At 42.6% G+C, this 26479-nt stretch overlaps 2 protein-coding genes across 4 annotated transcripts; one reads left to right on the top strand and one right to left on the bottom strand.

Moving 5' to 3' along the window:
* Positions 1–129: 129 nt before the first annotated feature.
* Positions 130–23334, bottom strand: rasal1 (RAS protein activator like 1). 2 transcript variants are annotated; one of them, XM_019861890.1, is made up of 21 exons: positions 23251–23334; positions 18968–19024; positions 15498–15611; positions 15120–15181; positions 13923–14052; positions 13405–13486; positions 13186–13326; positions 12991–13082; positions 12522–12639; positions 12261–12414; positions 11107–11171; positions 10823–10935; positions 9729–9921; positions 9468–9605; positions 8353–8497; positions 7219–7391; positions 5929–6066; positions 4378–4513; positions 3394–3514; positions 2902–2972; positions 130–1887 (listed from the first exon to the last, which is right to left on the bottom strand). In XM_019861890.1, exons 1-21 carry the CDS (start codon positions 23259–23261, stop codon positions 1739–1741), a joined length of 2403 nt encoding a protein of 800 aa, XP_019717449.1. In that variant the 5' UTR covers positions 23262–23334; the 3' UTR covers positions 130–1738. The 2 variants fall into 2 exon arrangements, with proteins under 2 accessions (XP_019717449.1, XP_019717440.1); XM_019861881.1 differs by lacking the exon at positions 23251–23334 and adding an exon at positions 19262–19561.
* On the top strand, positions 20293–25870 carry dgcr6 (DiGeorge syndrome critical region gene 6). 2 transcript variants are annotated; one of them, XM_019861948.1, is made up of 5 exons: positions 20293–20635; positions 21701–21861; positions 25137–25237; positions 25448–25588; positions 25711–25870. In XM_019861948.1, exons 1-5 carry the CDS (start codon positions 20532–20534, stop codon positions 25786–25788), a joined length of 585 nt encoding a protein of 194 aa, XP_019717507.1. In that variant the 5' UTR covers positions 20293–20531; the 3' UTR covers positions 25789–25870. The 2 variants fall into 2 exon arrangements, with proteins under 2 accessions (XP_019717507.1, XP_019717497.1); XM_019861938.1 differs by lacking the exons at positions 20293–20635; positions 21701–21861 and adding exons at positions 22844–23185; positions 24252–24412.
* Positions 25871–26479: the final 609 nt, after the last annotated feature.

Genomic DNA, 26479 nt, shown 5'->3' with positions numbered 1-26479 from the left:
TGCAGCACTGACCCAGTAGCTCCCTCTCGTTGGTCACGTCCTGTCTAATTGTCCAAAGAGCTGGGAAACTGCTGTGTGGTGCAGGTAGGTCAGCTCTCATTAGTATTTAAATCAGGCACAGAGCAGCAGTGGATACAAACATAGTTTATTTAATATGACGTTTGGTGATTTTATAAAGTCATTCTTTTGTATGTAGGCTTTTTGTATATTGAAGTTAACACTTACGCTTTCTGCTGTAAAAGACTGATGCTACTTCAGCTCTCATCAAACTGCATCCAAATGTAATATAAACCGAAAAGAGATATTGACTTCATTGTCTTTTTGAGCCAAGTCATCAAACATTTTTGACAACTTGCCTTCGGTTTTTGGAGCTGAATCGAAAGAGCCCACAAAACGGGCCAAATCCCCATCACTTGGTTGTGCACAGTCTGGGAAATTTAATGGCAATATTGTGATGCACATGCATATCTTTACACATAGGAAATTGAACAGTCGTGTTCTAATGAATATGAGTGTTGTCATGATTTCCGTAGTTGACAGTCCAGTAGAAGAACAGTGAGATTTCAAAATAAAAGGGAAAGGTGTTTTTGGTTTACGTTCATTCTGGTTTCCAATTTGGATTTTGTGATGTGAATAAATGTGAGAGCAATAAAAAAAACAATATTTTGGACTGCAGAAATACCACAACATGAAAACTAATTATTGACTGCCCTTTCTGCAACAGTCACTATTCTAAAGGACCCCCCTAACCCACGCACACACCACACACAAACACTCTCGCGTGCGTGCTTCCATTAACATGAACACTTAATCTGTGCCCAAATCGAAAGAGCAATAACTGTTTAAAAAAATGTGTGATTTTAAATGTACAAATGTAAAACCGATCTAGATCCACATTTTTGGGAGGGGGGGGGTCTTAATATACATTAGCTTTTTCCAAGCGTGACCCTTTCGATTCCCAAACTTGATGGCACCTCAAAAATATACATTGTAAACTACTCAATTTACCCATCTTATTCGTACTACCAAAGAAGGATCTGGTCCCCTCTATCTATACTGCATATGATCATTTAGGTGGCTGGATATAATATGTAAAAGATAAATGTTACCCACATCAGTGGAAGGTTACCACAATGCATCGTCAGCTGCAAGTACAAAACAAAGTAAATGCTGACAGCACCAAACAAATGCACACTGCTCCGTCATGAAGGGCCCAAAGCAACAATTACAAGACATTTTACTTTGTTTACTTATCGGCACAGGTCATCGTGTGGCATGTGTGTTTCTCATCATGATGTCACTGCAGTCATAGTCGTGTTGAATTAATGAGGCGCCAAAATTCATGCACAAAAGTAATCATAACGCACTTACAGAAAGTTAAGCACATTATAGAACAAGCTTTTGCATAAAAAATGTGCGACCTGGTGTCCTGTAAAGTATGTCAAAACAGAAAAGATGTCCCCACCCCACCCCACCCCCACATTCAACCATGAGGACACAGGACATGCGACAAAAAATATCAAGCGATCATGCTCCCTTTATCTTCACATGTCATAAATTCTCTGCGGCATTGCTGAAGTCGGTGGCACTCACAGAATACAAAGCATGGCCTACATATTGGAAATACTCTCGAAAGGATGCGCCCATTCAGCCACGTTTTCTCCATCACGATCTCAAGGCTGGAATTCAGTCTCACTTGTATTTGAGAAGGATTTATTGGGACCACTCGTAGTCTGGTCTACTGATTCAAAATTACATTGGTGGGGTCCTCTTCGCCTCTGCCCTGGAAGGTTGCGTGAGCCTGTTCTAGATCCTCAATCGCTGTAAGGAGCCGAATGGCGAGGCTCTGACCCGCCTTTACGTGGTCCACTTTACATTCGGCGCCATCTACGGGGGGCAACAGAGGAACTTAGTTACATGTTGCTTGTTACTGTATAGCCCAACCATTGTGCTACACCCCTTGAGATCATCATGAGAGATCAGGTGTGGCACAGGAAATAATCGAAATTCGCTTAAAAAGGCCCCAAAATTATTTCTACAATGCATCTTTTCTCTTCAATCTATGCCTGTGATGTATAGTGACAGGCAGAACAATTAAACACTCTTCCATTAGGATTAGGGTCCATGCATACAGCAGCATGGTTGGAATTATATCAGAATTTTCATGTCATAGACTACTGTATGTAGCTCATTCATTAAATGAAAGATCAGCTGTCTAATACGACTTGTGGGCTCTGTTGATGACATGGTTGTACAGAAATTAGAACGTACAGCATCAACGTCAGCTGATGGATGGACCTGCTAATAATATTAAACAAATAATTTGTTTTTAGCTGAGTGTATTTTACAAAGGTAATGCAAAGAAAGCACTTCATGTCCATCCACTGTGATGTGTTGCTCTACTTACAGGATGTTAAAGATTTTTTCTTGCCACACCTCATGAATTTGTCTTGTGCTGGAAATGAAACGATCACCCTGGAAACCATCAATATTTTTTTCTGTATCACTGTAGTGCATCATGGAATAGAGTTGATTTTCCGGTAAGAATCAATGTTTAGAGTTTAACCCTTTCAGGGACTCGCAGTTACGACAGTGGACAGCTTATCATGTTATCTGGTTACAGGGTGCGTGAAAGGTTTAAAGGGCCGTCGTGTGGGCACTAAACAAGGGATAACCTTTACTACACAATCAAACAGGACTACAATGGAAAAGGCACTACATATTGGATAAGAAGTATTTCCAAATACAGCCAATAGTTCAGGTGTTCCTGTGAGTATATCAGTTTCGTCTTCAACTCATTTGTGAGTAAATTAACATGAGATTGTTGGTGTTTTAGTGTACGTGCATCCTTTTTGTGTTGTTTCTTGCAACATTGTGTTGCAAGAAACGATGGGGCATCACCTGGGTGAATGTCAGAGTTGATCTCTTCTTTATTGCTGGTCATCTGATCTGCCTCTGGAAGGTATTTTTTCCTACGGGCACATCAAGCAGTTCATCACAAGGACGATTCATTACTGCTCAAAATATAAACAGAGGAGGTAGTTGGAGTGTGAAACACAGACCTCCAGTGTCCAGTTTGTGAATTGCAATCAAGCTGAGGCTGTCATTTTTCTTTTTGAAACCCCATACTTTTTGTTATCCCTCATGGTAATATTCAGCTTTCACTTTTCGAGGTATTTTGTGTTGTGTATCACATCACACGGAGAAATGTAAAAATGAAGAAGTGCCATTGGGGTTGAGGTGTCAGCGCCTTGGCCATGGTAATCTCAACAGTGATCGAGAAGTCGACTCGCATTTCTCCAAAATTCGCCTTTTTTGGGGGCTGCTAAGGGACTCATAATATGACTTTCAAGTTGCAAAGATCTTACAGAAGAGACACTGTACAGCACTGACCTGAGTTTGTCTCTTCCCTGGAGAAACTGCTTGTAAATCGTCTGAGTCTCTACATCGGGATCAAGAGGGTCACTCCAGTCCCCCAGAGTCACAGCGGAGTGGGTTCGACTGCAGCCTGGAACTGTGAACCAAGCGCAGTTAAACACCCGATCCATTTCTACTCTTCCTCTACTACGGGGACAAAGAAATTTGACGAGACCAGTTTGCGCCGGTTGAATCTTATTGTTTTGACACAAGCGGTGAGCGTTTCTGGGATTTGGGGTTTGAATCTTAGCTTTGGCCTACCTGTGTGAGAGATGTTCTCCCCGTGGTGACGTCCCACATTCCAAAAATATGCACATCACATTCAATGAAGACTCTAAATTATTCGTAGGTGTAAATGAGTGAGTGAGTGTGATAGGGAGTTTGTCTCTATGCGCCTTGTCTGGCAAACAATCAGGGTGTGTCCCGCTTCTTGCCCTAAGTAATCAGAGTAGACTCAAACCTTAAATGCATCGCATATGTTTACAACTTTGGGGCAGTATGAGGGAGGCCTTTTTCCTCACTTTATATACATTTGGTTTGGACGAGCCCTGACCTTCAGCCACTGTTTACAGGGATTCTGAGCCAGGCTAACACGTCCAAAATCCATCCCACGAGCCAACTGACTTTGAGCGAAAGGAACGGTTATACCTTGGACTGGTCATTTAGACGAGGAACAATGTTAGGAAAGCCAAAGTGTCCAATACTGTATTTACGACCTTCTGACAGATGCAAACCTGCTCATTAAATGCCTCACCCGGCAGCTCCATATGCAACATGACATGGACAAAAACTCCCACAAACACAATATGTCAATATTCATTTCCTGTAGGTCAAAGCCAGAGCTCCCCAAAACTTAGTGCACTTGAAGGAACAGTTGGCTTCAATAGAGAGCTGTGTTTTTCCGGAAAGCTCACTGTCAAGTACACAAACAAGCATTGGAAGTAAACAAGGAAGGTTTACCTTTGCGCTCCGTCTGCAGGCAACACGTCCACTTGCCCCCACGATGTGTCCCCGGGTGGAAGGAAGGAAGCATGCGCTCATTGTAGATGCTGACTTTCCTGATAGCTGACAGCCACTGGTTCAGCTCATTCACATTCTGTGTGGATAAACATAGCAACAAGTCATTTGGTGCGCACGATACATCCTTGATGAGTCAAGGTAAATTATACACAATTGCATTCCCAAAAATTCACCACTGCATTTTTCCATTGTTGTTTGTTTTGGGGGGCGGGGGTGGGGGGTGGTTCTCAAAGGTGGGCATTCCGTCAGACTGACGGAAGGTCCGTCAGACTGTCACTGTTTTCGTCAATATTTCAGGCAGTGTACAAGCCAACACGCAGAGGAATTGAAAAAAAATGAAAAAGAATTTAAAACAACAGCGACACACACGCACACACACACACACACACTACTCACAGCGTGGTGATTGGTGAAATCAAAACAATACAGGGCACACGTCATTACACAACACTGTTTTGTTTTTCCTGTATTTGGCTGCGTGTCAGCTGTGCCGCACCTCTGGGTCACATAGTACCGGCAAGTCCATTCACGACACCGTTTGGCTGTCACCGAAAAACTGACGGACTCACCGGACAGATGATGCCCACCTCTGCTGGTTCCTGTCCTCTTGAGCAGGAAAAATGCTTGCACTATCGCGTTTAAGTTTAAAGATTGACTTGAGCAGTCTAAAACTTGCCACTTCTTAACTGCCTGATAAACTCCTTAATTTTTTTGGGCTGTGTGTTTTGAGTAATTATTTTGCTGCACGATGAAGGATCGAACAGCTTAACTGCATTGTTCCTTATATGACACCGGTCAATAGTAAATATTAATCAGAGATGGCTTTGACTGTCCCTAAACATATTTTTGATGCAAAATTTAAAAAATGTACATTAAGTTTTTGAGATATTTTCTTTTTTGTTTGTTTTTAGGTTTGACCTGTAAAAGCTTTCACAATACGGATTTTGCCATGTGTTGTAGATTGTACCTTTGATGTTCCAGAAAAAAAAAATCCACCTGTTGCCGAACCTAACCCTAAATTCATAAATATTACTAAATATACTACTATATTCCAGGACCGGGACCACAGCACAAGCTTTGTGTTGAGGTGAAAACATTCTGGTCAGAATTTCTCAACCTGACACACCAGCTCAGGCCTCGTGCCTCCCAGAGGGGTGAAATCCACGTCCCTAAAGCCAGCTTCTGTATAGCCGGGGATCGGACCACCGCAATCCCCACCTTTGGCTGCCAGCCAGCTGTCTCCACGCACCCAAACCCCTCGGCCACTCCCGCAGGTGGCAAGCCCATGGAAACTCTTGAACTGCCAGTAATTAAAACTAACTTCATGAAACAACAAAAGACAAAACTAATTAAAAAACTAACTATACTGCAATGAAAGATCCAAAACTATTCCAACTCTGATTCGCACTTGTACCGAGGACAAATCCAATTTTGTATGAGGGGTCAAGATATTGTCTGACTACTTAGCGTCGTGATTAATGAAGAATGCACCTTGCACTGGATGTACATGGTTTGGAGTTGGCCGTCATTGTCCTGGGTAATGACCTGCATTACATTCTGCTGCTGGAAGGCATTTTCGTCCACCCTCTCCACCGCGCGCACACAATGGATGGGCATTGAGGAGCGCACCTGCAACAATTGAGCCACAAATCACAGCAGCAATTAAGATGAGCACGGGCGAGCTGACAATGATGGATTCTGCTGAGCGTTTTCAGGTTTGAGTGAAATAAAATATATCGGCGTGACTCAACGGGGCAGTTGTGGATGAAGGACATTTACGAAAGCATTATTCTCAGGGGCTATTGTATGAGAAAAGCATGTCATGATGATGAGAACAGCATGGCGGGCAAAGCACTCTTTTAAGTGTTAATCAGCCTGTTCCGATGGGAGCTTGGCTCAGTGAGACCGGACGGCTCCAAGATGGAGGAAATGGGCCAGGATATTGTTTACAATCTGATTTGCAACGTTACCATGAATATCCACAAGCCTCAATTAACCCTCGCCTTTATCCCACTCACACAAAGCAGAGGCGGGCTCAAAGAGAGCTTTATGCGGCTCTCTTCTCTCGCAGGCCCTGGCTGGTGAATGAGAGGAGATCATTATCACAAGGTAAGGCACCGCATGGTAATAACACTAATGACGGCCTCACAAGGTGATCAACACAAATACATTAGAGCAAGCTGAGGATGATTAAGGTGGTTCATCTTGTTCGGGGCCGGCCAGGTTGCCACGAAAGCTCATTCACCACCAGAATCCACATATCCTCTTTTAACAGAGTGAGATGGTTTCATGTCAATTCACTGATTTTCACACTGGAAGAGGGTGATGCTGAACACCCGTAGTTTAGACATGACAGATTGAAGCTAACAGTCGAGCTGAACGCAAACTTAACATTTTGCAAGTTTTGCAAGGCACTAGTAGAAATACCTCTTCATTCATAATAACCTTAGGTGAGGATATTACAAGACTTGAATTTACTTTTGTGACTCAAAACCTTCAAAATGATTTGCGATTCATCATTCGATGTGATTCTTAGAGATGTATCCATCCATCCATCCATCCATTTACTTGCTACCTCTCATCAGAGGGCAAGAGGCGCCCATGAATGTTGGCCGTGCACGTGTAGAGAAACAACCGCTTACACTCTGATTTAAACCTGTGGCCAATTCAGAGTCGTCAATTAAGCTATCACACATGTTGTGAGGCTGCGGGAGGAAACAACCCACGCTCCACGCAAACACTGTATTTGGATACACTACACGCAAAGCTCTTGCTACCGACCTGCCAATCAGGGGTCTTGGCGTGAGAGAGCGTCTCACTGGTCAACCAGAAGTAGCGCTTCTTGGAGGCGAAGCGAGACAACAGCTGGGCTCCTTCGGCTTTGTGTTTTTGGAGGTATCCTTCTTTGACGATGACCGTGGGGAGGAACACCGCTCGCTGTGGCATCTCAGATACTGCAAGAGAAAAAGAGACACAAACATAAAGGTATCGGGGCATCTGACCATTATACCTACGAGAAGTGTAAATATGCAGTTGACAAGAGGATTTGTCACACAGGTCCTGTCGACAAGGGTGTCGTATATTTGAAAGAATGTTTTTAGTCATTTTTATTGAGTTATTTTGTCATTTTATTTATTTATTTGGACTTTTGGGGGGATTGTAAGTGGATAAATACTGTTTGATAGCCGTCTTTTCACAAGGGTGTACGTTTTATTGATTTTAAGATATACCGTACATCTAAAAAATACAATTTCAGTTGTAGTTCATCACAAACGTGATATTGAGATCAGAGCTCTCTGTGGCACAGTCAAATTATTAAATAACTCGCTCAAGCATGTCTTTATAGACCTTGCATAATTGTGTATTGGAGCCCAGTCATGCTGATGAGAAGGGGTCCTTCCCCAAACTTCCCGATAAGTTACTAGCATAGAATTGTCCCAAATGTCCAAAACGTCTTCATGAATGAATTTAATTCCAAGTGTGTCTCAAGACTTTGATCAGAAACAACCACAACATATCCTTCGATGGTTGTCTATTGCCACTTCAAGATCATATCAAAGTGCCATAACGTTCACCTCTGAGTCGGACAAATCAAGCGAAAGAGCATCAAATGTCAACCTGACCTTTAAGAGAAAAGTGCGGGTGTTTACTGTGCAGATGGAAGATGAGACATTATAAAAAGGGGGAACTTTTTTCACAACGCTATCCTCGCTGACACATGATGGTCAGAAAGCGGGCAAGTCATGTGTCACTCTGACTCCCCGCCAACTCATTTGTCGCATCAACTCTTTTCTGTGTTCATGAATATTTCACTGCTCGGCTACCAAGCTGTTTCACCGATTCTGCCATCGGATGCCACAAAGACACTCGTGACGCTTACGAAACTTTCTTTTCCACTCCTACGCTGTTCCTTACCCATGTCATGATCAACGTCAATCAATTTGTCCAAGAAGTCCTTGACAGAGGCCACACTGCGAAGGATGATGGGATGAAGAGGTGCCATCCACTGCTCCTTTCCATGACCCAGTTGCAGGCCCAGGTTCCCCACACTTTGTAATGCCTGATAAGAACCAAGGCCATGTGTATTCATACTTTTCATCACATTTTTTTCAACAAGCGCACACTTGAAAAAGCCTCTAAAGGAGCAAGCCCAGTTCGTTATGGACGATTTAGAGTCTTCCATGGAAACCTAACACGCATGTTGTGAAACGGGGGAGGACGCCATAGTACCAGGAGATTGCCAAGATTCATACCCAGGACCCTCCGAACTGCACATGTGCTAACCACGAGTCCACCGCGATGCTAACTTAAAGTCACAGATCAAAAAGGTCCCACCCCGTAGCCCAGCACGCTGTGAAACCTTTTGTCCAGCCCCCACCTAGCCGTGGGAGAGAAGGAAGTCCCTGTATACATCCTCTGTGATGCTGTCTTTGAACAAACTCTGCTGGCTGCACACAGAGATGCAAAAATAGCCTGTCCCTTTCACAGAAGAGGACCCATGGCAACAGCATATCAGAACGGTGGACAGCAGATATGAAAACCACATCAAGCAATACTGCATGTGTAAGCCTGACACCCACACCGTAGAGTAGGTAAGGACCCACGCGCGGGGGTAACTTTAAATGAAGGTCATATCAAAAAATATAGTGGACTCACACAAGGAACCGGGTTCCATATGTTTTGCCATTTTCGTTTGTGACAATACCGTGAGGCCAACATAAGAGGGAAGCGTTACAAGTGGTCCTCAGGTTATGCAGTTTCCAGTGTATGACGTTTCAAGATTACAAATGGCATGCAATGAACTAGAGTGCGCAAAGCATAACGAGACGTCATCACGCAGTTCAAGACAGCATGCAGTTACTGCCGTACAGTTTGGTTGTATTTGTACATCTTTCGAACAAATATCCACTGTCATTATTATTGTGCTACTGCGTTAGTGATAGAAAAGGGCGTGTTCCAACTTGCATCGAAATTGTGATAATTCTGCCGGCATGCACGTGTGTGCAACATGTGGGTGCTGTCCATTATACCTTGGCCAGCAATAACAGTGTCCTGCTTGTACGTGTATCAGCATGCTGGTCTCTCAGCTGGAACAGTTTAGGTGTGAGGATGGCAGGAGCGAAAAAACGCAAGAAAAAGAATCCACTGATGGCGAGATATTTCACATCCTGTTCAGCATAAGGTGAGGATGACAAGTGTTATTAAAACTGCAAAGTGATGTATACTAAACCTATCGGCTGTGAAATACGATCATATTTCACACCGGGCATTTTCTTGATGTGCGCACTGACCTCGTTCTCAGGTTCGGCAAATTGCTCTTCCACCCGCTTGTGCAGCTGTTTGAAGGCCACTCTCATGACAGGAGGACATTGCTCAACCGAGCCAACGATTGATTCAACGATCCTGGTTAAGTAGCTTTGCAGCATCTCCACACTGCTGTCCCGCACCTCTGCCTCCGACACTACACCTTTGAATGAAATTCGCCTTTGCGGAAGAAAGGCGACATAACAATGGACACTTACCAATCAACCAAATTCTTAACGATCCATTCATCGATAATAGATAAAGACAGTAGACATGCTTACGATCGCAATTATAACATGTGAGAGCATCTTGTTCACATGAGTTTATGGAGAAATGATCCTTGCCATTCAGTATTTGGTTTTGGGTTTCAGCAGAGATTTATAGATATTTAAAAAAAATTAAAAATGACAGCATGCTTGGCTATTGCAAGAAAGATCTCCCTCCATGTCACAGAGTGACATCTCACGGGGCTTATAGCAGTTGCCAGGCAACAGCTCTGACATTCTTTTCTATTTCATTTTCAGGTTCGTGTATTCTCTCCAAGGATAAAGTGTAAAGGGAATGTGCAGCACTCAAGGCCAGACACGAATTGTGAATTACAGATATGCAATATACATTTTTATCGCGGGGATTACGTTCCAAAAAGATCAGTGAAATCCATTAAGTCGTCTTTTTTTTTTACATTATTAAGTATACAATACGATACTGTATTGAATGAAACCAAAGATTAAAGCTTTTTTTAGGCCCAACCATTTAAAAAGAAACAAAAATATAAATGTTTTCTGACAAACGACGGTCAGTTTTTACAAATACTGTACAGAAGGTTTTGTCGACATTGTGGGTTTTGTCTTGGAAAAAAATTGGCAAGCTGTACAGCGATGAGGCGTGGAGACTGTTGACATTAGTCTACAGTCCCATAGCCAATCAGAATGAAGAACACAATGCACTGTTAAAAAAAAATCTGTGAAACAGCAAAGCCCTGAAAGATGAACCAGGGATTACTGTATCTGCATAATTACATGCTTGATATATGAGAATTGTGTTTCAGGTTGTCAATAGGTGAGGTCTAGGTCAGATTTACCTTGTGTGATTCAGGTCAATCTTACATGGGTCCAGTTCAATGTACTTCTTCTCATCAAAGATGCGGCTAATGATGGGTTTCAACACTTCATGTAAATACAACATGCCAACAGCCTGACAGCAAACAAGACCATGGGTTAGTTTTTTTTTTCTTTTTTTTAAATCTACATTTACAGTACATACGGCCAAATAATCTCTTTTAAAAAGCAACAGTTTATGAAAGACTCAGATGTACATTTTGGAGCAAGAGAGAAAAAAATAAAAATCACCAAATGACTGACTCACCTTCATAAACTGCTCCATGGCTTTGGACGCAAGAGAGTTGGAACGAAATAAAGTATTTGGATCAGCTATGATGGCAAGACAAAAAAAAAAAGAAAAGAAATGCTGTTTAGTGGAAACAGAAACACCGGCACAGATTATGAAGAAACAAGATATTTCGTGGATTCTATGAGAGCATTTTGTTCTAAAGGATTTGGGGGGGGGGGGGATATTATTATGATTGTTGTGAAAAGACCTAACTCAATAGTATTGTATACGTAGTCTTGGTAAACCATCTATTGGTTGTGCAGTGTTGCCATGGAAACCTTGGCAAGAGGCACATTCTCTCAAACTAAGCTAAGAGTATAGACATACCAGAGCCCAACTCTGTGCGACCTATACACTGACCAGTCCAAGCGTGATGAGAACTTGCACATTATAATGAGATCCACTACAAGAGCTTCTTTCAAATATTCTGGCTTTATGAAGATAACCATGTGCTCATTTGATCGGCACTATCAATGACAATTGCAGTGGGCTTCAACTGTCCAGCATCGCGAGTAAGGCGAATGGATTTGCAAATTCTGTTTTAATTTACAGTTCACACAATGGCCCACCTTCAGTGGAATTGGAGTTTGCACATGAGTGATACAACGTGATGGTGTATAGTTCTAGACCACTCCACCTAAATATTTTCTCATCACACTCCGACCTTAACTTTGTAAAGGTTGATTATTTGAGACAGCGCTTCTATTGGATATCATTATATGTGGTTGCACAGGGTACACGGACACGTGATGTGCAGGCAGACGCATGAACAGAAAACATTCCACTAGCATTTACGGGGCCTGACCTTCCCGCACAAAGACCACGACTGTACCTAACAATCAATTCCCGGAGAGAGCTCGCAGGCATGCCCCAAACTCTGGCTAAAATAAATAATGACTCATAGGAAACGAGGCAGGTCTAACACGAGGTGTATTGTGCTTCTGTATCACTTTTGGAAAGTCTTCCATGAACATCGGTGACGTAGCCATCCTCATCACACCTCCACACTCGGCGATGGAAACAACAAGATCAGGGTTTGCCATTCGAAACTGTACCATGATGAAGCGTGATATATTGACATTACAAGGACAGGTTTCAATGGCGTTGAACGGTTGGGTGTTCCAACTTACTGGTATGGTTGACCTCGTGGGTGTTCAGATAATCTAAAAAGGGAACCACGAGGCCCTGACCCAGGTAGATCTTCACCAAGGTCATGGCCACATCTTGTCGGCTCTCAACGGTGGTGACCTCTTCCAGCATGGTCAATGCACTGCTGTCTTCAACCTGACAAGAAGATACCTTAGATTATTTGTTTGCTCTTAACATGCTCAACATTTTTAGTGGTAAGAAGGGAAATTTGTGAACGCTGTGAATAAAAAAAAGCGGCTAACCTCAGCAGGGGAGATGACTGACTCAACCAAAAGGTCAATGAGCGGCTGATAGTACAAAGACGGCAAAATCTGATCCTCGACCAAGCGCACTTTCAGACGCAATGCTCCCAACTTGCCTCTGGACACAGGGAAATAATTTAGGAAAACAAGCTCGTTGTGCTGTATTTGTAATGTTAATTGTATCTTCACAGGGGCATTTAACAAAGTAGATTTGGGTGGGGGGTTTCTGGAGTGAAACGCATAAAGACAATATTAATCAGTGAGAAATTACAACAACGATGGTGTTATTTTACTCTCTGATATTGGCTTTTTACAAATAGATTGTAATGCAGTAATGCAGTGTGTTGGCCAGAATGTCTATATCTGTTTCCTCCCGAATAAACTATGAGTAAGGACATCGACCTCTAAAAGTCCAATAGTCATCTGAATGTAATATCACCGACCAAACACGCGCACCCATAATCCTCACCCTGCATCCACCTCATTGTTTCCCAACGGTAGCAAACGAAACCAGCTCTCCAATAGCGTCTTTTGGTGCAAACAAGCAGAAGGGATTTCCACCTGCAGCAATCAAACACTTTTTCGACTTATTTCATGAATGTATGAATTGAAGTCAGCGAAATGTTGCCATATCTTGGGGCATTTAGAGTCAACCTCTCCTCACCTTTCCCAGAAAGTCGTTTTTGCCCACCATGTCCCAGTCCCAAACCTCCACAATGACAGTTCCTTCCTCACTGAGTTCCTGTGGATCCAAGTCCAGCTCCAGGGTTTCTCCCCAATGAGGGAAACGGGTCTTCTTGATAATCTGAAACCCAGAGGGTATGACTTCACCTCCTCATCATATCTTCTTACAGCGCATGGTAATCATAAAGACCGCGCTCACCGAGGTCTCTGCACTGTGGCTGTTGTAAATAACTCTTGCAAATGGATCTGAGGTTCCAGAGATGTCTCTTGGGGCCAGGTCTCTGATATCAATAAACCAACAGACACATTTTTTTTTGACGCAGCAAACCGCAAACAACCTATAGTCCTAGTTACTTGTAAAAATGATGACAGTGTTTCATTTCAACCGAATCCTTTCAAACCAATTCATATTTGCAAGAACATGACTAAATACCGCAGTGTCAAGGTCAGAGTGATATGCTTGTTAGCACCCTTACTGAGAGGGTGAGTGTGGATGGAACCCACAGATGGGGTACTGAGCGGTGTGAGGGTGGCATGTTGACTCAAGCAGGGAAAATGGAAGCCTGCAGCATGATGATGATGATGATGATGACAAGATTTCAGCACAAAGATGATGTATCAGGCATAAGGACATGATAGTAGAAGGGAAAGGAAACCTACGGACACTATGTTCTGAAACCACGGCAGCCATCTTTCAGAGCAGAGCTTATTGCATACCTGGCTTCGATCACATCACATCGCAGGACAATCTTCTCTGTGTGTTTCAGCAGTTGAAGAGTCAGGTGGATCTCTCCTTGGACTTCTTCATTGGGATCAACCCGAGTCAGGTTCATCCAACTGTCTAGCACTGACCATTCCACACAGAGATGACGTTAGTTACATTAACGCCATTTAAGGAACAACTTTTATTTGTTTTTACATGGTTGTCATTTAATTCAGAATACTGCAGTTCAATCATGACATCATGACAGACATGGAACAGACAAGGAGAAGTTAGCCAATAATATCGTATGCAAAATTGCTTTCAACGAAAGCCATTATTGAACTGATATACTGTAGGTCATTGTTTCCTCAAATCATTTTCCAGCCAACGCACATATTTTACACTTTGTACATGACGAAAACCTCACGGCACACCACCAAGCAAAAGTGTCCCAAAAAAAAAAAGAAAAAAAGAAAAAAAAAATTTAGTATGCTAAAATAATGATGATCTCCTGTGTGCTAAAAATAATGATTATCTCTTAAATTTCCCATAAATTCACTAAATGAGAAATCTGGGCCTGTTCAGTTGAAGCAAAGCTATCATTCTATTGTATAAACGGCAGCAAGTGGATACATAGGTCCATTGTAGTTTCTGCCATTTAGTGGAAGAGCATTTAATTCTTCTGCCTGTCACGATCGCTGCTCTCAATCGATGAGCAAAGAGACATCGCTTTTGGAAAATAAATGTTTTGAAAGTTGTCATATTGAAATGAACAAAAGTTCAATTGGCCCATTTTTCCCACGGCGCACCTGATGATCTCTCACAGAACACTAATGTGCAGTCCAGTCAGATTGACCCGTTCAGTTTATATTTCTCTTTTTTTTTTTTAGAAGTCTTGCATCAGTTGTTCAATTGTCACAATGTCAACATTATACAAATTCATGAAAAACGTCATTGTTAAAGTGACGTTTCCTGTTTGCTTACTTCTTGAGTTTTCTGTGTTCCCATGCATAACGTACCGGTAATGTTGTCCTTGTAAACTTGTTTCAAGATTAGATATTATGAGCGAGAATACACAAGTAACAACATTCCCAAAGGTTTGGTTTAAAAAAAATAAACAAACAAACACACAAAACCATCGACTCAGGCCATGTGAATTCATGACCATTTAACCTTTGTGACCTCGTCCTCCCACCAAAAGTCATTCATACCTTTAGTTTGAGATCCGATGGCTTCTTTGGTCAGCGAAATCTTTCCAATAACATCATCATGGCTGTTCAAGAAGATAAAGCTTGATGAGATGCAATCTAAACTCAAATAAAAAGAGGCGATGGGCTGATTCAACGACTAATGCTGATGAGGATAAGGGAATGGAAAAGCTCGAGACCGGTACCATGCACGATGGTTGTTTATTCTAAACCTTTGGGTCTTTTCCAAAACATGCAAACCGTACGTGGGACTCTAACCCAACTAAATCAAGAGGAAAGCGAAGCAAACACTGAGGCCTTAGAGCACCATACATCAAATTAGGGTTCTATTAGCCTGACTTTGGAATCATGTTGCGATTATTTTGGGCTTGACGACTTTACCCAATCGTATCCTCATCCATGACATGAAAGGAGAGTGAATGGAAACCCATTGGGAGGTGCAGTGTGTACTCTTCACCCCAGAAAGGATTGAGATTCTTCCACACTGTAGCAGTCCTGAACAAAGAAGTCACACATACATGACAGCATAACAACCAGAGCAGACAGGAAGAGAATCACTTCAAATGAGGCATCAATATGAATCTATGTCGAGTGGATAGGCAACTCAAAAACTCTCATATATAATTTATGGATAACATAAAAGAAACATGAATCCACATTGTAGGAACTTCATATTTTCAGGTTACTTTCATCCAGGTCCACAATGTCTTAACATGAGAAGAGATTCCAGTTGCTCCAAAATGCACAATCTGGATCATATCGACGACTTTGTTTGACAGACAGAAATACAGTGTTGTATCAATTGACTATCTTTGAAAAAAAGAGAACTTTCTGAGCCTGCATTGTGTTCTTGCGGCTGATCGGTCTATTATGCAAGTGAAGCTTTAGCATGCCTATGATCTGCACCACAATTGCTGCCTGACAGAACTGATGACTCAAAATAAACAGCGTAGGACAGACAACATAATTGCTCACGAGGGAAAACACGTTGCTTCATTTTCATCTTTTCAGTGAAACTATGGCTGGAGAGGCTGCAAAAGATTATTTTGCATAAACAAATGTAGAAGAGTGGTTAATAAAAACCGCATGTTACAGAAAAGGCTCTTGTTAGCTTGGAGGCAAGGGAGTGAATAAGTAGGTTTGTACTTCATATTATTTTACGGTTCATTTTATGTGACACTCGCGACGACACATATTTGCTCAAGATGGAAAAAAGAATGTTTTTGGAAGAAAAGACAAACGATCCACCCACTTATACAAAACAAGGAACATCGTGAGTGAGACGTCAGTGTTCGCAGTGAAACATTTTGCCACTTTCTCAAATCCGACCGCATAGAAAAATGACCACTGAGTTCAGCTCGTGTTCTTGTTGAGTCGCACTGCATCATGGCGAAGATCACAATGTTTTGTGGAAAGTGCCGGAGAACATAACACATAAAACTGAGAAGATACTATTTACTCTCCTAACAAAACAGACTGTTTGTTTACACAGCAAGCTACTCCCTTTCAAATCTATCATGTCTCTAATCCCTTCGAACCCAAAAACATGTGAAACTCCCTCTATTTCCTTAAAAGTACAGACCCTTGGTGGATGTCTCTCTCTTACAGACCCCAGCCCCATAATTCACCATAACCAAACAAGAAATCAGGAACAGTGTCAAGAAAAACACTCAAAAAGGTGGACGGCGGCATAAGCGGCCAAAATGGCTGCGCTTTGCAAGAGGGGGGTTAGTTCGGGACAAGGGTGCGTCCGGAGGCCGGGGCTGGGCTGGAGACTAGAGATGGCAAGAACCCCGCCCGTGGTGGCAAGGCCAAGTGCAGCGGTGTCATTGACCACATGAGCAGGCTTGTGGCGGTCCGTCATGATCTGGTCTGGTTTACACCCCAAGGTACATTACAAGGTTCTTTGCACATGCCTTCACCACATGGAAGGGTGGCTGGGGGGGTATGTAGTGGACGAAGACGTCCTTGGCTCAAGGTAGGTCTGGTATGGCACATAGGACTGGAGTAGGCCATGGCGGGAAGTCGGAATGGGGACAAAAACATCAGCAACACACTGGGACACAGTACGATGAGAGGTGGCAGACCAGAGGGCTCCAAAGCGTGCAGGGGTAGCCAAACAAATGGCATCGATAAACCGGCAGTTTGTAACATAGATTAAATGCACACAGAAATTCTATGCCCAGCAGTGGCGTACATACAGATGCCATAACAGAGTTCTGGCCGAAAGGGCGTCAAAAAAACACCTACACACACCTGGAGCCATTGGTACGTATGGGTGTGTCATTTGCAACGTCTATATGGGGGCAGTGGTGTATACCTGCCATGGTGTCTATCGGTTGTGCTGGCAGTATGCTGCACTGAGTGCTGGAGTCTACCAGTAGATGTCGGCTGAACATGAAGTTGGTCATATGAAAAAAAGAAAACAAAAACTGGATCGTCCTGAGCGCATCATCCTTGCTGATTGCTGGTGGAGCCTCCAGGAGCAACATCACCCTGGCTGTTGTTGAGGTGTTCAATGGTGCCAGCATTTGAACATATTTAGTAACATCCTGCATTATTCCTCTTAGCTGGAACTGGGCCTCGATGTGCTGAAAACATGGCCGTAGGTTGTGCTGCCAAAATTTGAGAAACTTGACCATTGCGGCGTAAGCCCTGGCATTGACATCTGACATGTTATTCATATCAGGGTCACCAATTGTGGACATGCGGTAAATCATGATATGAGGAGAGAAAGCCGAGTCATGTCTCTCTATTCTCCACAACAAAACTTTACTTTACACAGCAGGTAGCAAGCTACTGGTTTCTGACTCTTTGATGTTTACAATCATTTTGAACCCAGAAACATGTTAAACTCCCTCCCCTCCTGTGAAGGAGAAGTCATATCAAAAATGCTCTTTACAATAATATGTTCTATGCCGTACCACTAGTTTAAATACGCTATTCTGATTAATATTGTGTTTGTGGAATATGAATTCGGCAGCAACATACGCCCAACTCGGGAATGACCTCCAAGCGGTCTTGGGCGTGCCTTCGGGCTACGAACAGTTCCCAGTCAACAGCCGGCAACTGGGTCTGCAGGTACCCGGGTCGCTGCGGCTTTAGGAGCCGCTTTGGGACCCAGTTGGAGGTTGTTCAACAGCAACAGCAGCAGCAACATCCACCCATTTTCATCCAACTCTGGGGGTGGCCATTTTGCAACTTGCTGTTAACAGATAATGAATTCGCAACCAATCACAGCTCCGCTTGCAAATGTCACATGACCAAACTCAGAAAATGTGAGCTGTGATTAGGCATTACCTGAGCCCTGACCAACTGTGAAGTCATTTTCAGTCAACAGCAAGTGGCAGTCGAAGGCAAAATGGCAGCTCCCTGAGATGGATAAAAACGTTGGATTTAGCTGCTTAATTCATATTCCACAAACGCAGTGTTAATCAGAGTGTGGTGATTTGACTAGTAGGGAAGCATAGAACACATTATTGTAAAGGAATATGTTTGACTTGACTTCCGTTTAAAGGTACAGGTTCCTGGTGAATGTCCCTCACTAGTGGTTCACCACAAGAACCTCTTTCAGCTCTATTGTCTAAAAAGCTCCCATCAACTAATAACTGCATGCAACTACTGATGCATTCTCTCCATGGTTACCTGCGGGTCTTTTAAAGGCCAGAGCAGTATCAGGTTCTTTGCAATGGAGGGAGCCGCAGTGTACCCATACACCACCACCATAATCACACTATCTACTCCCAGGCTCCTAAGTGTGTGGAATAGCAGTTGCAGTACGACATTTGGTACAATGAAAAATCTTCACTGTGACAGCAGATTAAAAAGAAAAAAGACAGGTTGAGACTCACCTGGCTACAACTTCATTGTCAACTTTTACTATGCAGTATGGATCACTGGTTCCAGACCTTGAGATGGCAAGAAGAATATGTGACAGGATTAAATATCATATATGATGGTGGTGACTTATTAGAGTTCAACCTCGGACAGTCCTGACTTTCTAGTTCACCAGTATTTATTTAAAAAAATAATCAAAATGCAGTGGACTTGGGGCTTTTCTACAGAAAACAAATCAACAAATAGCGTTGAGACTGAATTTCATGAACAAGGCACACAAACACCTGCCCTGTAGAGGCATTACTTACACATCTTTGGCTGGGAGGTTCCTGCCCTCGACAATGCGAAAATATAATGATGTGTTTTTGGCCATTTCGGCGACGACTATACGCTATTCATCCAATGCTCCCATGTGCGCATTCCGTATCCAAACGTGTTTCTCCTCCCTTCTCTTCGTCTCACTGCACCCTGAACACGCATCGCCACAGTGCACGCACGCTCGCAGGCAGCGCGCGTGCATCTCCTGTCGTGTCAAGCAAGCTCGGTCAGGGGGGGCGTGAGCTCAGAACGATGTTATATTTGCCTTTCTTGCATATTTTTAAAACGAATTAAATAAATACACACTTAGAAACAACCACCGTAGTTGAATCAACACTTTACGCCATTTTTGCTTCAATATTTGACAGCGTTTAAAACGTGTTCCTGATGATATTTCGGTACCCTTTTATTCTGATTCATTAATCAGAATCAGAATCATCTTTATTGGCCCAGTGTGTCGAACACACAAGGAATTTGTCTCCGATAGTACAGGCTACACTAGTATCATCATTAACAAGCAACTACGATAAATAAGGACATGACAAACAAGTATGGAAAGACATTCCGTAATGTAATGTCAGGGTACCGTTGTGCGGCAGTACCACCCAATTACAGCTGTGAGACAATGTGCAGAGTATCAAGCAGAGCTAAAGTCAGCAGTGGTAGAATGCAATACTATAACAGTTGTGCAGTTGGTGCAGATAATCATTGCACCATTTTAAAGTGACCAGTGTCAATATTCGTAGAGCAAGTTTTAAGTGTGCAATTGGACAGAAGTCCTTGAGCGCTTTAAAGTGTCTGGTGCTGTGGAATAGAGATCAGTGACAATGGTTCAAGTACAGAGCTGGAGCTACAATGGTTATTGCGGTAATGCTGTTCCACATATTGTGCACCGTGGTATTAATAGAAACAAATTAATATACCAGTATGGCAAGGATGTTCTTTTATTTTAAAAAAAAGGTGCCACCTGGCGACTTGACACAACCACTACCATACCTTATTGTGACTTCCAGAAAGGCATATTAAAGGGCAACACGATGGGGTCCTTTTTAGCTAGTGCGAGAGCTAACATGGCTATCAAGCGTAACAAACCTGAAGTCATTTAAGAATAAATTCCTTTTATCAAATCGAACATATGATCACGGACGTGGTTTTTTGTATGTCAAATCTCCTCCCTTAATTAACCAAGTATTCTCTACGATATCCTTTTTTAAACCGTTCAGTGAGTTCAATTGTCGCTGTGTTGATGTCGATTCGAACATGAATGTCTATCCTCCAGTAACTGACGCGGATTCTACAAAACAGCAAGAACGGCATTACTACCTGTTGTCAGAGCTCCAAGCGTTAGCAAAAGATTTACCGAGGTAAGATTGCGTCCGGAAAAAAACGTGACTTGTATGATCGCATAGAAAGCCATTTGAACATTTACCTGAAATCCATGTAGTTAGATGATACACACTTTTTGATTGCACGAGTAAAATAACCCTGTGCATGAGTAGAACGGCGCGCGCTTGTAAAAAAAAAAAAACTTAACTAGTAACGTTGTTCCACTACTACAGGTACCTTCCAAAACTGTAAGACATTTCTGCACGCTAGTAGGACGACTTTGGCATATTTGTTGGACAACTGTATGTTTCTAGCGAGGCAAAGCTATCCGTGGACATTTTATTGTTACTAGTAGTGTCCATGAGGCTACTAGTTTGTGTCACATGCTTTCTAGTTTAGTCTACTAATGTTACTAGTGCGGCACAGCAATTTATGAGGTAGGTTTAATTATTACTCCGAGGCTAAAAGTAGCACTCAAAGTTATATAAGTGTGTACTTGTCATTTTATGAGGGTACTAAATTGACTTATTAGTGAGAACAAAATATTTACTGGTCAACAGGTATAGCGCCTAAAGTTGCATATCTGGATTTAAGAGTATCAAATAACTGCTCAGTATCAAATAACTGCTCAAATGGCTTTTAATCCTTTCATCATTTTCCAATCCGCTTATCCTCGCGAGGGACGCCGGCCTGCTGGAGCCTATCCCAGCCGTCGTCGGGCATTAGACGGGGGACACCCTGAACTGGTTGCCAGCCAATCGCAGGGTACACATAGACGAACAGCCATTCACAGTCACACCGAGGGACAATTTGGAATGCCCAGTCAACCTGCCATGCATTTTTTTTGTAATGTGGGAGGAAACCGGAGTACCCGGAGAAAACCCACGCAGGCAAGCAGAGAATATGCAAACTCCACACAGGAAGGCCAAAGCAGGAATCAAACTCTGCATCTCTGCACTGTGAGGCTGAGGTGCTAACCAGTCGCCCATCGTGCCATGGCTTTTCATATGGACTCGTTTCATGGCTAACTTATATTTAGCACCTTAAACCTAATTCTGTTTTTGTTAGAACTACTATTGAATACTCATTATGTTTTTGGGCAGCTCCTTCCAGCAACGCCTGTCCTACAATACACTTGGCGACCTGGCTCTGGCCCTCATAGATGGAACAGTTTATGAAATTGTGCAGGGGCTTTTGGATATTCAGCACCTGACAGAGAAAAATCTTTACAGCCAGAGGCAAAAGTTGCACTGTGAACACCAAGGTTAGTCCTGTTTTCCTGTTTCTCAACTTTCACTGAGCCATGACACTTACCGGCATTGCACATATTTGAATAGCTAATGGCACCCCACCAAATTGGGGGGTCACTGCACCCTGAACACGCATCGCCACAGTGCACGCACGCTCGCAGGCAGCGCGCGTGCATCTCCTGTCGTGTCAAGCAAGCTCGGTCAGGGGGGGCGTGAGCTCAGAACGATGTTATATTTGCCTTTCTTGCATATTTTTAAAACGAATTAAATAAATACACACTTAGAAACAACCACCGTAGTTGAATCAACACTTTACGCCATTTTTGCTTCAATATTTGACAGCGTTTAAAACGTGTTCCTGATGATATTTCGGTACCCTTTTATTCTGATTCATTAATCAGAATCAGAATCATCTTTATTGGCCCAGTGTGTCGAACACACAAGGAATTTGTCTCCGATAGTACAGGCTACACTAGTATCATCATTAACAAGCAACTACGATAAATAAGGACATGACAAACAAGTATGGAAAGACATTCCGTAATGTAATGTCAGGGTACCGTTGTGCGGCAGTACCACCCAATTACAGCTGTGAGACAATGTGCAGAGTATCAAGCAGAGCTAAAGTCAGCAGTGGTAGAATGCAATACTATAACAGTTGTGCAGTTGGTGCAGATAATCATTGCACCATTTTAAAGTGACCAGTGTCAATATTCGTAGAGCAAGTTTTAAGTGTGCAATTGGACAGAAGTCCTTGAGCGCTTTAAAGTGTCTGGTGCTGTGGAATAGAGATCAGTGACAATGGTTCAAGTACAGAGCTGGAGCTACAATGGTTATTGCGGTAATGCTGTTCCACATATTGTGCACCGTGGTATTAATAGAAACAAATTAATATACCAGTATGGCAAGGATGTTCTTTTATTTTAAAAAAAAGGTGCCACCTGGCGACTTGACACAACCACTACCATACCTTATTGTGACTTCCAGAAAGGCATATTAAAGGGCAACACGATGGGGTCCTTTTTAGCTAGTGCGAGAGCTAACATGGCTATCAAGCGTAACAAACCTGAAGTCATTTAAGAATAAATTCCTTTTATCAAATCGAACATATGATCACGGACGTGGTTTTTTGTATGTCAAATCTCCTCCCTTAATTAACCAAGTATTCTCTACGATATCCTTTTTTAAACCGTTCAGTGAGTTCAATTGTCGCTGTGTTGATGTCGATTCGAACATGAATGTCTATCCTCCAGTAACTGACGCGGATTCTACAAAACAGCAAGAACGGCATTACTACCTGTTGTCAGAGCTCCAAGCGTTAGCAAAAGATTTACCGAGGTAAGATTGCGTCCGGAAAAAAACGTGACTTGTATGATCGCATAGAAAGCCATTTGAACATTTACCTGAAATCCATGTAGTTAGATGATACACACTTTTTGATTGCACGAGTAAAATAACCCTGTGCATGAGTAGAACGGCGCGCGCTTGTAAAAAAAAAAAAAACTTAACTAGTAACGTTGTTCCACTACTACAGGTACCTTCCAAAACTGTAAGACATTTCTGCACGCTAGTAGGACGACTTTGGCATATTTGTTGGACAACTGTATGTTTCTAGCGAGGCAAAGCTATCCGTGGACATTTTATTGTTACTAGTAGTGTCCATGAGGCTACTAGTTTGTGTCACATGCTTTCTAGTTTAGTCTACTAATGTTACTAGTGCGGCACAGCAATTTATGAGGTAGGTTTAATTATTACTCCGAGGCTAAAAGTAGCACTCAAAGTTATATAAGTGTGTACTTGTCATTTTATGAGGGTACTAAATTGACTTATTAGTGAGAACAAAATATTTACTGGTCAACAGGTATAGCGCCTAAAGTTGCATATCTGGATTTAAGAGTATCAAATAACTGCTCAGTATCAAATAACTGCTCAAATGGCTTTTAATCCTTTCATCATTTTCCAATCCGCTTATCCTCGCGAGGGACGCCGGCCTGCTGGAGCCTATCCCAGCCGTCGTCGGGCATTAGACGGGGGACACCCTGAACTGGTTGCCAGCCAATCGCAGGGTACACATAGACGAACAGCCATTCACAGTCACACCGAGGGACAATTTGGAATGCCCAGTCAACCTGCCATGCATTTTTTTTGTAATGTGGGAGGAAACCGGAGTACCCGGAGAAAACCCACGCAGGCAAGCAGAGAATATGCAAACTCCACACAGGAAGGCCAAAGCAGGAATCAAACTCTGCATCTCTGCACTGTGAGGCTGAGGTGCTAACCAGTCGCCCATCGTGCCATGGCTTTTCATATGGACTCGTTTCATGGCTAACTTATATTTAGCACCTTAAACCTAATTCTGTTTTTGTTAGAACTACTATTGAATACTCATTATGTTTTTGGGCAGCTCCTTCCAGCAACGCCTGTCCTACAATACACTTGGCGACCTGGCTCTGGCCCTCATAGATGGAACAGTTTATGAAATTGTGCAGGGGCTTTTGGATATTCAGCACCTGACAGAGAAAAATCTTTACAGCCAGAGGCAAAAGTTGCACTGTGAACACCAAGGTTAGTCCTGTTTTCCTGTTTCTCAACTTTCACTGAGCCATGACACTTACCGGCATTGCACATATTTGAATAGCTAATGGCACCCCACCAAATTGGGGGGGGGGGGGTACTGTATATCGTCTTTATAAAAGCATTAAATCCACAAATCTATAAAGTCGCACACCACCAAATTGGGGTAGGGGGGGAAGATAAGATAAGTTAAGCCAAGACACTTACCAGCATTGCACATTTTTGAATTTCTAATGACACACCACCAAATTGGGGAGGGCGGTTGGAGGAGGGATAGGAAAGTACTGTATATCATCTTAAAAAAAGCATGAAATCCACAAATCTATAAAGTCGTTACAAATGTCAAAATAAGTTGACATTCTTTAAAAAATAAATAAAAACACACATACTGGATGGATACATTTAATACAGTGTATGATAGACATAGCATAGCACAGTGAAGCAGTCAACAAAAAATATGGCTACCCAGCTCCACTTTTTCCACCTTAATACCGGTAAGCACGTCACTTTCAGTGACCCGGAATTCACCACTTAAGTCATGTGGGACATGAGGAAGTTTGCAAAGTTGTTCCTAAAATTAATTTCAAATTTCATTTAAAAAAATATTGACTTTAACTTGCCTTAAGCTTTAGCAAAGTTAAATATGTTTGTTTTGTTTTTTTATTGCAATAATTTGCATTTGCAAAATGCCAATTTTGTTTGTTTTAATGTGCAGCCCTAAAGCAAGATATCGCAAGGAAGCACAAAGAAGCCCTGCTGTCATGCAAGTCTCACAACCTGGCACTCCTCAAATCAAATCAGCAAGCTGAACAAGAGGTAAAGGGGGCTACCAATCCCATTGTGTACCTTCCCGAAGTACAGTGGTACTTCGAAGTATGACCAAAATCCGTTCTCTGGTGCTGGCCGGCTTTCAAAAATGTCCTACCAGCAGTACATGAAAACATACATGATAATTAATATTTGGAGGAGAAATAGCAATGCGTATTGTCATAATTATTTCCTTTCCGTGAATGTTTTTCTTTTAAGGCCCTGGAAATTCGTGTTCGAGAGGAACAAAGAATGATGGATAAGAAGATTGTGTCTGAGATTGATCAAAAAGTTACAGACCAACAGAACACTCTGGAAAAGGCTGGAGTTCCAGGGTTTTATATCACCGCCAATCCTCAGGTTTTCAGCTAGTTATTGTTGTTCTTATCATTATAAACAATCGTACCCATGAGTGTTAAATTGTAATGGAACCTGAAATGATTAATTGCATGTGTGGATGTGTTTTTGTTGTTGTTTCCCAGGAGCTGACAATGCAGATGAACTTACTGGAGTTGATACTGAAGCTTCAACAGAAAGAATCCCAGTCTGGATTTCTATGACAGTGCCATCAGATGTAATATACACACAAAAAAGTCACCTCTGCAAAATACAAAAAAAAAAAAAAGGAATTCTTTAAAAATACTGGATCCGAAGTTTGTTAATGTTGCAGGTTATATCAAGAAATTAGTTGGAGATTAGGGTGGTCCATTTTGGAAAAGTTTGTCGGATTCGTCGGGCCGGGTCGGAAATCTTGTCGATACTATGACACAAGGATGTGTGCAAAATTTTATTCCGATCGGATAATTTTATCCCGTCCCGCAGAGGGACCAAAGTTTCCCCTATGGAAAGAATGTTACGGGGCTGAATGGTAGTACGGTTTCTCCCGTACAGTAAGGATTTTGTTTTGCTCAGTTCGCACTTGCAATAATTCAAAGACGGAAGACAGGAACGCATGTATTGCAAAAAAGGCAACCGTGGTTATCCTTCAACACTGGTGAGATTGTTGGTCCATGTTAACTGGCCCATCTGTCTATCTGTCCATCTGTCTATAATGTCCATCAACACTAGTGACACTGTTAGACCGCAAAAAAAACGAAATCCGCCGTGCGTGCCATCCCATGCCTACTTCGCGCACGGGTGCAACGCCCGGTGTCGCTCCACGACCTGCAGAAGGTGCTGTCGCTGTTCCTCGTCGCGCGTAATGGCGCCGCAGAACGCGCTGATGAGGGCGACGCCCCTCTCCGCAAAGTC

This window comes from Hippocampus comes, unplaced genomic scaffold (genome assembly GCF_001891065.2).
Source record: "Hippocampus comes isolate QL1 unplaced genomic scaffold, H_comes_QL1_v1.1 scaffold147, whole genome shotgun sequence".
NCBI classification, from domain to species: domain Eukaryota; kingdom Metazoa; phylum Chordata; class Actinopteri; order Syngnathiformes; family Syngnathidae; genus Hippocampus; species Hippocampus comes.
This window is presented reverse-complemented; position numbering and strand designations above follow the sequence as displayed.